Raw genomic sequence first — 14400 nt, 5'->3', positions numbered from 1 at the left:
TGAGAGAGAGTGAGAGAGAGTGAGAGAGAGTGAGAGTGAGAGTGAGAGTGAGAGTGAGAGTGAGAGTGAGAGTGAGAGTGAGAGTGAGAGTGAGAGTGAGAGTGAGAGTGAGAGTGAGAGTGAGAGTGAGAGTGAGAGTGAGAGTGAGAGTGAGAGTGAGAGTGAGAGTGAGAGTGAGAGTGAGAGTGAGAGTGAGAGTGAGAGTGAGAGTGAGAGTGAGAGTGAGAGTGAGAGTGAGAGTGAGAGTGAGAGTGAGAGTGAGAGTGAGAGTGAGAGTGAGAGTGAGAGTGAGAGTGAGAGTGAGAGTGAGAGTGAGAGTGAGAGTGAGAGTGAGAGTGAGAGTGAGAGTGAGAGTGAGAGTGAGAGTGAGAGTGAGAGTGAGAGTGAGAGTGAGAGTGAGAGTGAGAGTGAGAGTGAGAGTGAGAGTGAGAGTGAGAGTGAGAGTGAGAGTGAGAGTGAGAGTGAGAGTGAGAGTGAGAGTGAGAGTGAGAGTGAGAGTGAGAGTGAGAGTGAGAGAGAGAGAGAGAGAGAGAGAGAGAGAGACTCTGCTCAAAAACTCTATGAATCCATGTAAGATTCTGAAAATCTGTCTCACAGGGAAACTCAAATGTTCAGTACATTATCTGGGCAAGGTTAAAAATCACACAACACCAGGTTATGGTCCAACAGGTTTAATTGGAAGCACTAGATTTCGGAGCATTGCCCCTTCATCAGGTGGTTGTAGAGTACACAATTGTAAGACACAGAATTTATAGCAAAAGTTTACAGTACGATGTAACTGAAATTAAACTTTGAAATATACGTTGATTGTTTGTTAAGTCTCTCATCTATTAGAATGACCATGTTAGTTTCACTTCTTTCACATGTAAATCACAGAACTGGTTTTAAAAGTTACATTCTCAGGGTAACTTTAACAATTGGTGTCAGCCCAGACAATGTGTTGAAGGTATTAGCCCCCTGTGTGCTGCTGTCTGTGCCATAATGTTTAGACTAATTCTATCTAAAAAATTAATTAACAGAATCTTATATGGATTCTTGCAGTTTTTGAGCAAAATACAATGTTACTCTGCAAGTACAAACTCACTGCACAAACGTGTGTGTGTGCGCGCGTGTGTGAGAGTGCGGGTGGGGGGGTTGAGTGTGTCTGTGAGAGTGAGTGCATATGTGAGAATGTAAAAGGGTCTAAGTCTGTGAGAAGGTGCATGTGCGAGTGTGGGAGTGTGTGTGTCTGTAGAAGTGTGTATAGGAGCGCCTGTGCGGGAGCCTGAGTTCAGGAGTGCCTCTGTGCGTATGCTGCAATGGTGGTCACCTGTTGTGTGACATGAACCCAAGGTCCCGGTTGAGGGCCTCACTATGGATACTGAACTTAGCTATCAGCCTCTGCTCGGCCACTTTTCGCTGCTGCTTGTCCCGAAGTCCACTTTGGAGGATGGTCACTCAAAAGTCCGAGGTCAAATGTCCTAGACCGCTGAAGTGTTCTCCAACTGGGAGGGCACAGTCCTGTCTGTTGATTGTTGTGCAGTGCCCATTCATCCATTGCCATAGCCTCTGCTCAGTTTCACCAATGTACCATGCCTCAGGGCATCCTTGCCTGCAGCATATGAGATAGACAACATTGGCTGAGTTGCATGAGTACCTGCCAACTACATGGTGGGAGATGTCCCCACACATAAAGGTGGTATCCATGTCCACACTCTGACACAACTTGCAACATCTACCGTGACAGAGTTGTATGGAGTTGTCCTGAAAGCCAGGCACCTTCTCTCAGACTTAGACCCCTTTAGATTTGATTCCCTACAGTGTGGAAACAGGCCATTCAGCCAACAAGTCCACACCGGCCCTCTGAAGAGTAACCAACCCAGACCCATTTCCCCCTGAGTAATGCACCTAATACTGTGGGCAATTTAGCATGGCCAATTCACCTGACTTGCACATCTTTGGACTGTTGGAGGAAACCGGAGCACCCGGAGAAAACCCATGCAAACACAGGGTATGCAAACTCCAGACAGACATATACACAGACACACACACAGTTCCATGTAAGATTCTGTTAATTCATTTTTTAGATTAGAATCAATCTAAACATTATGGCACAGACAGCAGCACACAGGGGGCTAATACCTTCAACACGTTGTCTGGGCTGACACCAATTGTTAAAGTTAACCTGAGAATGTAACTTTTAAAAAAAATGTGGTGGTGATTTACATATAAAAAAAGTGAAACGAACATGAGAGATTTAACAAACAATCAAGGTATTTTTCAATGTATAATTTCAGTTACACTCACACTGTAAACTTTTGCTATAAATTCTGTGTCTTATAACTGTGTACTCCACTACCACCTAATGAAGGAGCAGCGCTTTGAAAGCTAGTGCTTCCAATTAAACCTGTTGGACTATAACCTGGTGCTGTGCGATATTTAACTTTGTACACTCCAGTCCAACACCGGCATCTCAAAATCATTATCTGGGCCAACAGGACACCCATTGTTAAAGTTCACTTGAGAATGTAACTTTTTTTAAAAAAAAAGCTTTGCGATTTACATATGAAAGAACTGAAACCAACATGATCATTCTAAAAGATGAGAAACTTAAAAACAAATCAGGTCTTTTTCAATATATAATTTCAGTTACATCACACTGTATATACATTTGCTATAAATTCTGTATCTTACAATCTTATTCTCCACAACCACCTGATGAAGGAGCAGCACTCCGAAAGCTAGTGCTTCTAATTAAACCTGTTGGACTATAAGTTAGTGCTGTGTGAGGTTTAACTTTGCACAGCCCAGTCTAACACCAGCGTCTCCAAATCATAGAAAAATGGGTTATAAGGAAGAGAGATTCTTCAGGTAGAAGTTTATTATAATTTAGCAAGGCAAAAGGTAAGGAAGCCAAAAACAGGGCTCCCTGGATGATGAGGGATAATGAAGCAAAAACAGACGCATGATATATGTCAAGTGAATTCTAGTGAAACCAGGTCAAATACCATAAGTTGAGAAGAGAGATGAAGAGAAAATATGGGAATTGAATGACAGTCAACATTAATCAAAACTCTTCCACCAACAGAGGTGGTGTGGCTCCTATTAAGGGAAAAGTAGTACATATGCTTAGAAGCTCTTGGCAAGGTGAGAATACATAACTACTTTGTCATATGCCTTTTCCTAAACACCATTATACAGTATCAGCACAGTAGGGACAATGGAAAGTGCAAACATTGAAGGAGATACCAGAAAGGCTTGACAGGTAGACACTGAAGTCCTTGAGTTCTGTTGAAGAGTCACCAGACTCAAAACATTAACTCGGCTTTCTTCACATAGATGCTGCCAGACCTGCTGAATTTCACCAGTAATTTCTGTTTTGACTGTGTTTCTCCTGGGTGAAGTTACAACCTCAACGTAAAGGATCAATCATTTAGGACCAGGACAAGAAATGTCTTCATGACATCGTGAACCTTTTGTAAATCTCTGCCCGAGAAGGAGGTAGAAGCTCCATCATGGAGCATTTTCAAGCAGTGATACATTTTTGAGAAATACGGGCGCAGGACAGAATGTGCCATTGAAGCAGGGGAGCAGTTATGATCACACTGAATGGTGGAGCAGGTTCAAGAGTCTGTACTCTCTACTCTTGACCCTTTAGCTAACATGACACTGTAACGGTTATGGGGATGGTGGCATTAAAAGGGAATGGAGTGTGTAATCAGCTGTAATTGTATTAAATGGTGAAGCAGGCTCGATGGGATGAATGGACTAGTCTTGTTCTTAAGTAACCATTCCACACCACAACTAATCAATAAGAATGATTATTTTAGTAATATTTCAATACTCGCCATATCTTCCAAGGTCGCCTCTCATACTTTGGTTCTCGGAAACGTTTCACTGCAAGAAACAAAGCAAAGCAACGTATAAATTTTTAAAACTTGAGTCACTCTAACTATATCTCCATCAATTCAAAAATGTTTGTTTGTTTTGGTCCAACTGTGAATGTTCCACTTGCAGTTCTTCTAATTTTTCTCGTTTAAATTTACCATAATAACCATCAATTCCCTCCTCGCTTGCATGCTTGACAAAATTCTCCTTGACTACGTCTGTACTAATCACTTTTTCTGGTAGGAAGTTACATATTTTTAGATATTTGTGTGTGAGAAAGTTTCTTCCGAGTTTCCTGTTGGATTTCTTGGTGACTCTCTTGAATTGATGGCCTCTCAGTTATGTTGTTCCCAAGTAGAAAGATGTCTGCATTGACTCTATCAAAATCTTTTCTAATTAGAAAACCAGCACTTAAAACGTCCAAGGTAAGTGGGAAGAGTCAGCATAGTTTTGTGAAAAGAAAGTCATGCTTAACAAATTTAATAGAGTTCTTTGAGGAAGAAACATGCAACTGATATACTGCACTCAGATTTCTTGAGGGGACTGGATAAGAAACCTCAAATATTATTGTGCAGAGCTAATGGTGTAGAGTCACGAAAAATTAGTACGTGGGTATACCATGTAATCAAGGCGGTCAATGGGATGTTATCATTTATTATAAGAAGAATTGAATGGGTTATGCTTTTTTACAAGGCATTGGTGTAAGCACATTTAAATAAAGTTTCATTCTCCTTATTTGAGGAAGGATGTAAATGCATCTGTGACCGCTCAGAGGAAGTTTACGAGATTGAAATGGTGTCTTATGATAATGGGGTGGGTTCCAGTATTTCTTACTTTCTTGTTAGACTAACTGCATCTCAAATCCACCCTTGACCATCTTAATCTTCTCCTCACTTCCCAACATGCAGAATGAGCAACAGTTAGAACCACACAGAGAGTGATCAGGAATCTTCCTCATCCAGGTGTCAAATATGCTTACACCATCAAGAAAATGTGCTATCCCAAGGAGAGAGTTTGGGCCAAGATGGAATTCACAGTTGTACCCAGTTATGTGAAAGAACTTGTAGTAAACTATATTTGGTTGGATTTTTAAGTCCATTCCATATATAGTAATTGCTAATATCCAAATGGCCATTTGTTTTGTCATTGTTTGCTACAAGCGTGTCATGTTATTTCCAAATTGAGAAGCAAGTTCCTCTGAGCAATAGACCTGGTGAACATCATTGTCTTAATTAACTCTCTAAAAATTCATAACATTTTCCACCACTTAAAACATTTGCAGCAGAGCTTGAGGATGACGCCTGGTCACTGTACTTAACTGATCTTAGCCAGAACACTTTACAGAAGGAAAACTCAAACCTCGCCCTTCTGATCATCACTGCAGTACTCCTGGTTGAAGCATGTGTGTGCAATACTGAGTTCTCAAAACCAAAAAGAGTTCACAGGTAAAGATCAGAGGCTTCAAGCTGTTACCAACGAATTAGCTGAATAAAAAAGTTATCCACAGTCACTGAATTATCAGGCTACAAATATACAAATATAAAAATAATGAGTAGAGGTAGGCCCTTTGGTTACAAAGGTTCACCAGACTGATCCCTGAGACTGGGGAAAGCGAGGACCGGCATGAAGGGCTTATGCACGAAATATTGATTCTCCTGCTCCTTGGGATGCTGCAAGCAGCACACATTCTACTCTGATCCCCGAGATAGCAGGACTTACATATGAAGAGGGTCTGGGAAGAGAGAGAGGGTGCACAAGTGTGAGCGAGGGCGCACGAGTGCAAGCGAGGGTAGACGAGAGAGGGGGAGAGAACAAGCGAGCAAGCTTGGTGGAGAGCGAGCGAGCGAGCAAAAGAGAGGAAGGGAGGGGGAGAGCGCGGGCAAGCGAGAAGGAGGAGGGGTAGAGGGAGAGGGAGAGACAGCAAGCAAGCTGGGGGGGTGTGGGGGAAGAGAGCAAGAGGGAGAGCAAGCGAGCAAACGAACAGGAGGGAGAGGGAGAGAATGAGCGAGTGAGTGAATGGGAGGGTGGTGGGGGAGAATGAGCGAGCAAATGAGAGAAGGGGAGAGTGTGGGAGAGAGTAGGGAGGAAGCCCAGGGAGAGAGAGGGGTGTGGGCATGGGATAGGGGTGGGGATGGGCGGGGAGAGGTATTGCAGAGTGGACGGTGATCTTTTGCTGTAAATTCAGTGTCTTATGATCCTGCTCCACAGCTACCTGATGAAGGCTGCGCTCTAAAAACTACTGCTTCCAAATAAACCTGTTGGACTATAATCTGGTGTTGTGCGATTTTTAATTTTGTCCACCCTAGTCCAACACCATCACCTCCACATCATAACTGCAGCTGTGACTTTAAGAGGTGTTTCGTCCTGGTGTCGTTGAGCAAGGGCAAGGGCGAGGCAGGGCGACAGGTGTCGAGCAGTTTATGAGAAGAGAAAGAACTTGTAAAGCCTTGGGTGTTTTTGTTTAAGAAGCTGGAACAATAGACGCTGCCTGAATGAGTGTGGTCCAAGCTCCCACCCAATGAACCAGGGATTTTAGTTTTCAGCAGCAGTTGCTGTAGGGGTCTTGAGGAAGAAGTGAAAGCTATTTTCCCCTCAATTTTCTCAAAGCTAATTTTCTCTCAATTACAGCCAAAAGCTGGGAGTTTTCTTCCTGGGCTGCTGAATTACTTGAGAGGGGGCATAGCTTTAAATTAAGGGGTGGTAGGTATAGGACAGATGTTAGGGGTAGATTCTTTACTCAGCGAGTTGAGAGTTCATGGAATGCCCTGCCAGCAGCAGTGGTGGACTCTCCCTCTTTATGGGCATTTAAACGGGCATTGGATAGGCATATGGAGGATACTGGGCTAGTGTAGGTTAGGTGGGCTTGGATCGGCACAACATCGAGGGCCAAAGGGCCTGTACTGCACTGTATTTTTCTATGTTCTATCTGTTTTCTGAACTAGCCTTTTACCAAGGATGCATTTATGGAATGCTACTATATTAGAACAGTTAATTAGTAATAGTTAGTTATGTATTATTCTGTTAAGTTTTCCAATAGAGTTAAGCTACCCCAAGTTCTTCTTTCTCTTGCTGGATATTAACTGTAGTGTTTAAATAAATTGTGTTTTGCTTAACCTTGAGTAATTTGACCCATCAAATTCTATCTGGAACACTGCACCTGGCATTTAAAATAAGAAAAAGATGGGTCTCGGCTACCTTCTTAATATATTTTGAGGGGTTTTGTCTTGTCCATGATAATATTTTAACCCATTGCTTAAGGAGAATTTGTCCACATCTACCTTAAAAATATTCAAGGACAATGCTTTTTGCCAGGAAGAAAAGGTCCAAAGACTAAATGATGCTCTGAGAGAAAGAATTTTGCTTAATCTTTGCCATAGAGATCCATCAGTCCAACCAGTCCATGCCGAATACAATCCCAAACTAAATAAGTCCCACCTGCCTGCTCCTTGCACATATCCCTCTAAACCTTTCCGATTCATGTACCTATCCAAATGATTTTAGAATTGTACCCACATTCACCACTTCCTCAGGAAGTTCATTCCACATGTGAACCACCCTGTGTTAAAAAAAAGTTTACCTCATGTCTTTTTTAAATCTCTCCTTTCACCTTAAAAATGTCTCCCCAAGTCCTGAAATCTCCCATCTTAGGGAAAAGACAGCTACCATTAACTCTATGTAATACTCTCATTATTTTATAAACTTCTATCGGGTTGCTTCTCAACCTCCTACGCTCCAGTGAAAGAAGTCCCAGCCTTTCTTTACAATTCAAGCCTTCCATACCCGGCAACATCCTGGTAAATCGCTTCTGAACCCTCTCCAGCTTAATATACCCTTCCTATAATTGGGTGACCAGAATTGGACACAGTATTCCAGAAGAGGTCTCACCAATGTCCTACACAACTGCAACATGAGTTCCCAACTTCTATACTCAAAGAACTGAGCAATAAAGGCAAGCATACTAAATACCTTTTTAATCATCTTGTCTGTAGGTCATGCAGACTTCAAAGAATTATGCACCTGCACCCCTTGGTCGCTCTGTTCTACAATGCTACCTAATGCCCTATTAATTGTATAACCCCACCTTTTTCTTTGTTGTACCCAAATGCAATAGGACACATAGAACATAGAACAGTACAGTGTATCCAGATTGAACTCCATCAGCCCATTTTTCAGCCTATTGACCCATTTGATCAAAATCCCTTTGTAACCTTAGAAAACCTACTTCACCATCTGTGGATGACACCAATTTTGGTGTCATCCACAAACTTACTAACCATGCCTTCTATATTCTCATCCCTTAAATGGACATCCACTGATTTTTAAACTGGGGACACCTAGTTCTAGATTCACCCATAAGAGGAGCAATCTTTTCACATCTATCCTATCAAGACTACTCAGGATTTTAAATGTTTCAATCAAGTCAGCTCTTACTCTTCCAAACCTCAAAGGATACAAGCCTAGCCTGTCCAACATTTCTTTATAAGACAAGACATTCATTTCAGGTATTAGACTAGTAAACATTCTTTGAACTGCACCCTTCTTTAAATAAGGTGACCACGATTTGTGCAGTACTTTAGATGTGGTTTCATCAGTGTCCTGTATAAATGACGTATAATCTCCCTACTCTTGTATTTAATTTCTCTCTCTATAAATTGTAACATTCTATTAGCTTTCTTAATTATTTACTGTAGGTACATGCTTACCTGTTACAATTCATGCATGAAAGAGCTCTGCAATCTCTCAGCATTTAAATAATATTCCTTCCTGCTAAAAAGGCCAATTTCACATTTTCCAACATATACTCCTTTGCCCACTCATCCATCTATATTCTTTTTGCTGCCTCCTTATGTGCTCTTCACAACTTGCTTCGCTACCTATCTTTGTGTTGTCAGAAAAATTGGCAATTATACCTTTGTTCACCTACGTCATTTATATAATCTGTAAATAGTTGAGGCCCCCAGCACCAATTCTTGTAACGCAAGCACTCATCATATCTTGCCAGCTTGAAGTAGACCCACCTACACCTAATTTCTGCTTCTTGTCAGCCAGCTATGCTTCTACTCCTTACCCATATTTTATTTTCTGCTGTCACCTCTGATGTGAACCCTTTCAAATGTCTTCTGAAAATTTAAGTACTGGCTCTCCTTCATCCAAAGCACATGTTAACTAACAAAATAACTTTGACAGATTGGAATTTGCTTACACAAGATCACATTTGATTAGCTTTAACTTATCCAAGCGTCCATCTATAACTCATGTAATAAAAGCTCCAACATTTCCCTATGAGAGACGTTAAGCTAACTGACTTAAAATGATTTATTGAAATGGTAAGCAATTGGAAGGTCAGGATCATTCCAACAGAGAATGCAGGAATTCCACAAAGCTGTCACTTTATCTGCATTTAAACAAGAGAATAGACAGACAGGAGACTGGAAGAAAACAGCGAGCCAGGCAGCATCAGGGGGTGGAGAAGTTGACGTTTCAGTGTAACCCTTCTTCAGGGCGGGGGGGCGGGGGTGGGTGAGTGGAGGGGAAACTGCAGATGAAGAATTGAATTGGGCGGGGGCAGGGTGGTGAAGTGGGAATAGGTGAAGACAGGTAGAGGGTACAACCTGGTTGGTCAATGGGAGGAATGAATCCAGTTGGTGGCAGGGAGGAGTGGAAGCGATGGGGAGGGGCTGGGAAGGGACGCTATTTGAAATTGGAGAACTCGACATGGAGTCAACCGGGCTGTAGGCTGCCCAGGCGGAAGATGAGGTGTTGTTCCTCCAATTTGTGGTCCTTTATGGCAACGGAAGAGGCCAAGGATGGTCATGTTGGAAAGGATGTGGGAAGTGGAATCGAAATAGGCGGTGACTGGGAGGTCCGATTTACGCCTGCAGACCCGGCTGCGACACTCAGCGAACCATTCCCTAAGTTACATTCGGTCTCCCAGATTAGAGAAGACCACTTTGGAAGCACCTGATGCAGTAAACTGAGTTGGAAGAGAGGCAGGTGAACCTCTGTCTCACCTGGAAGGACTGTTTGGGGCCAGAGATTGGGGTGATGGGGGCAGTGTACCAGCAGATTTTGCATCTTTTCTGGTTGCAGGGGAAGATACCTGGGAGTGAGGGGGTGCAAACCAATGAATGTCAAAGGGAATGGTCCTTGTGGAAGGCATGGAGGAATGGGGAGGGGAAGGTGTTCTTGATGATGGGGTCTAATTAGAGTTGGTGGAAGTGTTTAAGGATGATGTGTTGGTTGCGGAGACTGGTGGGGTGGTAGGTGAGGACAAGGGGGACTGTCTTTATTGCGCTGGGGGGTGGTTTAGAGCAGTGGAACAGAATAATTTGGTGTGGCAGAGGACTGTCTGGATGACAGAGGGAGAAAAAGCACATTGTTCGAAATAGGTGGATATCTGGATGCTCACGAGTGGAATGTCTCCTCGTCCGAGCAAATGCGGCAGAGTAATTGGTACAATGGGATGGAGTACTTGCAAGGCCCTGGGTGGGAAGAGGTGTAGCCCAGGTAGTTTTGGAAGTTTGTGGGTTTGTAGCAAACATCCTTCTGGAGACTTTTGCCGCAGATGGAAATGGTGAGATCAAGAAAGGGCAGGGAGGTGTCCAAAATGGACCAAGTGAATTTGAGGGTAGGGTGAGAGTTGTGGGTAAGGTTGATAAACTGCTCCAGTTAAGCGAGAGAAAACAGTAAGAGGAGTAGGTCATTCAGCCTTCAAGCTGGTTCTACAATTCATTATGATCATGGCTGATCATCCAACTAGATAGCCTGTTTCTGTTTTTCTCTCCATAAGCTTTGAGAATAGTTCACAGGTCGGCGCAACATCGAGGGCCGAAGGGCCTGCTGTATGCTGTATTGTTCTATGATCCCTTATCCACATGTGCTGTATCCAACTCCTTCTTGAAGTCATACAATGTTTTGGCCTCAACTGTTTTCCGTGGTAGCAAATTCCTCAGGCTCACCATCTCTAGGTGAAGAACTCAATCCTAAATAGTTTACCCCTATCCTTAGACCATGACCCCTAGTTCTGGACTTACCGGCTATCTACCTTGTCTATGCCTGTTACAATCTGGTCCCCCACACACTCCCTCCCCCTGCAACACACACACACCCCCAGCCTTATCTTAGAACATAGAACACTACAGCGCAGTACAGGCCCTCGATATTGCGCCGACCTGTCATACCAATCTGAAGCCCATCTAACCTACACTATTCCATGTACGTCCATAGGCTTGTCCAATGACGACTTAAATGTACTTAAAGTTGGCGAATCTACTACCGTTGCAGGTAAAGCATTCCATACCCTTACTACTCTCTGATCTTGTTTACTTTGCTGTTCGCAGAAAGGATCCAGTCTCCTGCTTCACACCCATTTCATATCACTTTTCCTCTTCTACCATCATTAACAACGCCTTGTATTTGCTCTGGACCTCTCCATTATCTGGTCCCTTGATACTGCTCCACCTTTGTCCAAAGTGTAGAAAAATAATTTTTCCAACATCTATCAGTTCTGAAGAAGTCATACTGACCCAAAACACTGACTGTTGCTCTTCCCATTGATGCTGCCAGACCTGCTGCCATTATCTAGCATTCTGTTTCTTTTCCAGATTTCCAGCATCTTTTATTCAAGGGTACAACTGCAATCATAGGTGACTTTAACTTACATAAGATTGAACAAACCAAACTACCTATAATACTACAAAGGAGGATTTCCTGACCTTTTTTTTTTTAAAAACACCAATAGTTGAGGAACCAACCAGAGGAGAAGCAACCATTTCAGAGTCTACAGCTTTCGTATAGTCCACGTGCTTGCCCCCGAACATTATGCGTCACTGCACCTGACCTTGAGTCAACCTTACCTCTTAACTATGCAGAGCCATCCCGACGATTCCTACACCAAACTTCACCCCCTGAAGTAAACGGTCTCACTTGCTTAGCAGAGGCTTATGTCAGATACTGGTGTTCCTGATGCCATTTCATCCTCTCCCCAGGTCAGGTAGATCAGATTTAACCTGATATGGAGTCTTCTCCCAACAACAACTCTGGAGCTAAACCTTTGGGAGAATGAAGGTTGGTCCTATAATCAAGTAGGAACTGGGACGGTTTGGTATCTAGTGAAGCTGTAGGCTGTTTCTTTAAGCCTGCTTTCAAAGTTTGGACAGCTCTTTTTGCCAGACTATTGCATGGCGGATGATATAGAGCTGTCCTTATATTATGAATACCATTCAATTTTAGGAAATACTCAAATTCCCTGCTGCTAAACGATGTCCCATTACCTGTGACCCAACACTTCTGGGAGTCCACGTATTACAAAAGATGCATGCAGCTTTTCGATTGCCGTTTCCGTATTTGACAAATTTACTCTATGCAAGTCCAACCACTTCTGAGTGGTTGCCCACAATGACTAAGAACATTGAGCCCATGAAAGAACCTGGATAGTCAACATGTAACGGAATCCAGGGTTTACCCTGCCATTTGCACCAATGTTGTTGTGGTTCTGTTCGCCGAGCTGGACATTTTTGTTGCAAATGTTTCGTCCCCTGTCTAGGTGACATCCTCAGTGCTTGGGAGCCTCCTGTGAAGCACTTCTGTGGTGTTTCCTCCGGCATTTATAGTGGCCTGTCCCTGCCGCTTCCGGTTGTCAGTTTCAGCTGTTCGCTGTAGTGGCCGGTATATTGGGTCCAGGTCGATGTGTTTGTTGATGGAGTTTGTGGATGAGTGCCATGCTTCTAGGAATTCCCTGGCTGTTCTTTGTTTGGCTTGCCCTATAATGGTTATGTTGTCCCAGTCGAATTCATGTTGCTTGTCGTCTGCGTGTGTGGCTACTAAGGATAGCTGGTCGTGGCGTTTCGTGGCTAGTTGATGTTCAAGGATGCGGATCGTTAGCTGTCTTCCTGTTTGTCCTATATAGTGTTTTGTGCAGTCCTTGCATGGGATTTTGTACACTACATTAGTTGTGGCATGTCCTCGTTCCGTTGTCTTTCTCTTAGGCATCTGTTGATGAAATTGCGCGGGTATCCGTTTTTGGCGAATACCTTGTACAGGTGTTCCTCTTCCTCTTTTTGCAGTTCTGGTGTGCTGCAGTGTGTTGTGGCTCTTTTGAATAGTGTCTTGATGCAACTTCGTTTGTGTGTGTTGGGGTGGTTGCTTTCATAGTTCAGGACTTGGTCGGTGTGTGTGGCTTTCCTGTATACCTTTGTGGTGAATTCTCCGTTCGGTGTTCTCTGTACCATCACGTCTAGGAATGGGAGTTGGTTATCCTTTTCTTCTTCTCTCATGAATCGGATTCCTGTTAGTGTGGCGTTGATGATCGGTGTGTTTTCTCTATTTCTGTGTTTTTAATGATTACAAAGGTGTCATCAACATATCTGACCCAGAGTTTGGGTTGAATTTGTGGTAAGACTGTTTGTTCTAACCTTTGCATTACTGCTTCTGCTAGGAGTCCGGAGATCGGTGAGCCCAGGGGTGTTCCATTGATTTGTTCGTATATCTGGTTGTTGAATGTGAAGTGTGTTGTGAGGCACAAGTCCAGTAGTTTAAGTATGCCCTCTTTGTTGATAGGTTCAACGTCCTGTTGTCTGTTCTGTATGTCCAGCAGGTTGGCTATTGTTTCTCTGGCTAGGGTTTTGTCAATAGAGGTGAACAGTGCCGTTACTTCGAATGAGACCATAGTTTCTTCCTGACAACCGGAAGCGGCAGGGACAGGCCACTATAAATGCCGGAGGAAACAATACAGAAGCGCTTCACAGGAGGCTCCCAAGCACTGAGGATGTCACCCAGCTCGGCGAACAGAACCACAACAACGAGCACCCGAGCTACAAATCTTCACCCAAAATTTGCACCAATGTTGAGGAGTTGCTAGTGGTAAGTTTTGACCTTGTTGGCACTCTGGGCACTGACCCACCAATGCGGCCACCAGCCATAACTTCTCACCAATATCTTCATATCAGAAACTTCTGGATGATCCTGGCAGAGTTCACGCAGTACCTGGCAGTGACCTTCGCTTGGGACAATGAGTTGCTCCACTTAATAATATGCCATCCTCTATTGTGATCTGGTCTCTCAGGTCGAAACGGCTCTTTGGTTTCCCCCATCACCACCAGCTGTTTCCGTTTTGCCAGGACTAATCTTCTTGCATCCAAAGTCTGATACAGTCAGCTGTAACTGGAAGTGTGTCCAGAAAATTTAAAACCATTACAGGCTCTTCCAACGGTAGTACTACATGTGGTGTATATGCCAGCAAGAGGCGCATTTGTTACTTGGCCTCTCGGACGGTGTTCCAATTTGTAATTGTACACACTCAGTATTACAGCCCAACGCTGAATGTGGCCTGAAGCTACAGGCGGGACTATCTTGTCCTCTTTAAATAGAACTAGCAGAGGCTTGTGGTCCGTTATTATTACAAACTTAAGTTTGTAACAGTATCAGTGGAATTCCTGACTCAAATATGACCACCAAACCTTCCTTCTCTATCTAGGTGTATTTACACTCTGCATTAACCAAAGTCCCGAATACATACACTATTGGATGTTCCTC

At 43.5% G+C, this 14400-nt stretch overlaps 1 protein-coding gene across 2 annotated transcripts in view; it reads right to left on the bottom strand.

The window, feature by feature from the left end:
- Window positions 1-14400, bottom strand: part of stimate (STIM activating enhance) — a 145554-nt gene that overhangs the window by 108592 nt on the left and 22562 nt on the right. For both annotated transcript variants that reach the window (XM_043713121.1, XM_043713119.1), the window contains exon 2: window positions 3828-3876. In XM_043713121.1, the coding sequence (XP_043569056.1) occupies window positions 3828-3876 (49 nt within the window). The remainder of the gene's footprint in view (window positions 1-3827; window positions 3877-14400) is intronic.

Source organism: Chiloscyllium plagiosum, chromosome 22 (assembly GCF_004010195.1).
Source record: "Chiloscyllium plagiosum isolate BGI_BamShark_2017 chromosome 22, ASM401019v2, whole genome shotgun sequence".
NCBI classification, from domain to species: domain Eukaryota; kingdom Metazoa; phylum Chordata; class Chondrichthyes; order Orectolobiformes; family Hemiscylliidae; genus Chiloscyllium; species Chiloscyllium plagiosum.
Note: the sequence above shows the minus strand (reverse complement) of the source record. Positions and strands in the feature narration are given on the sequence as shown.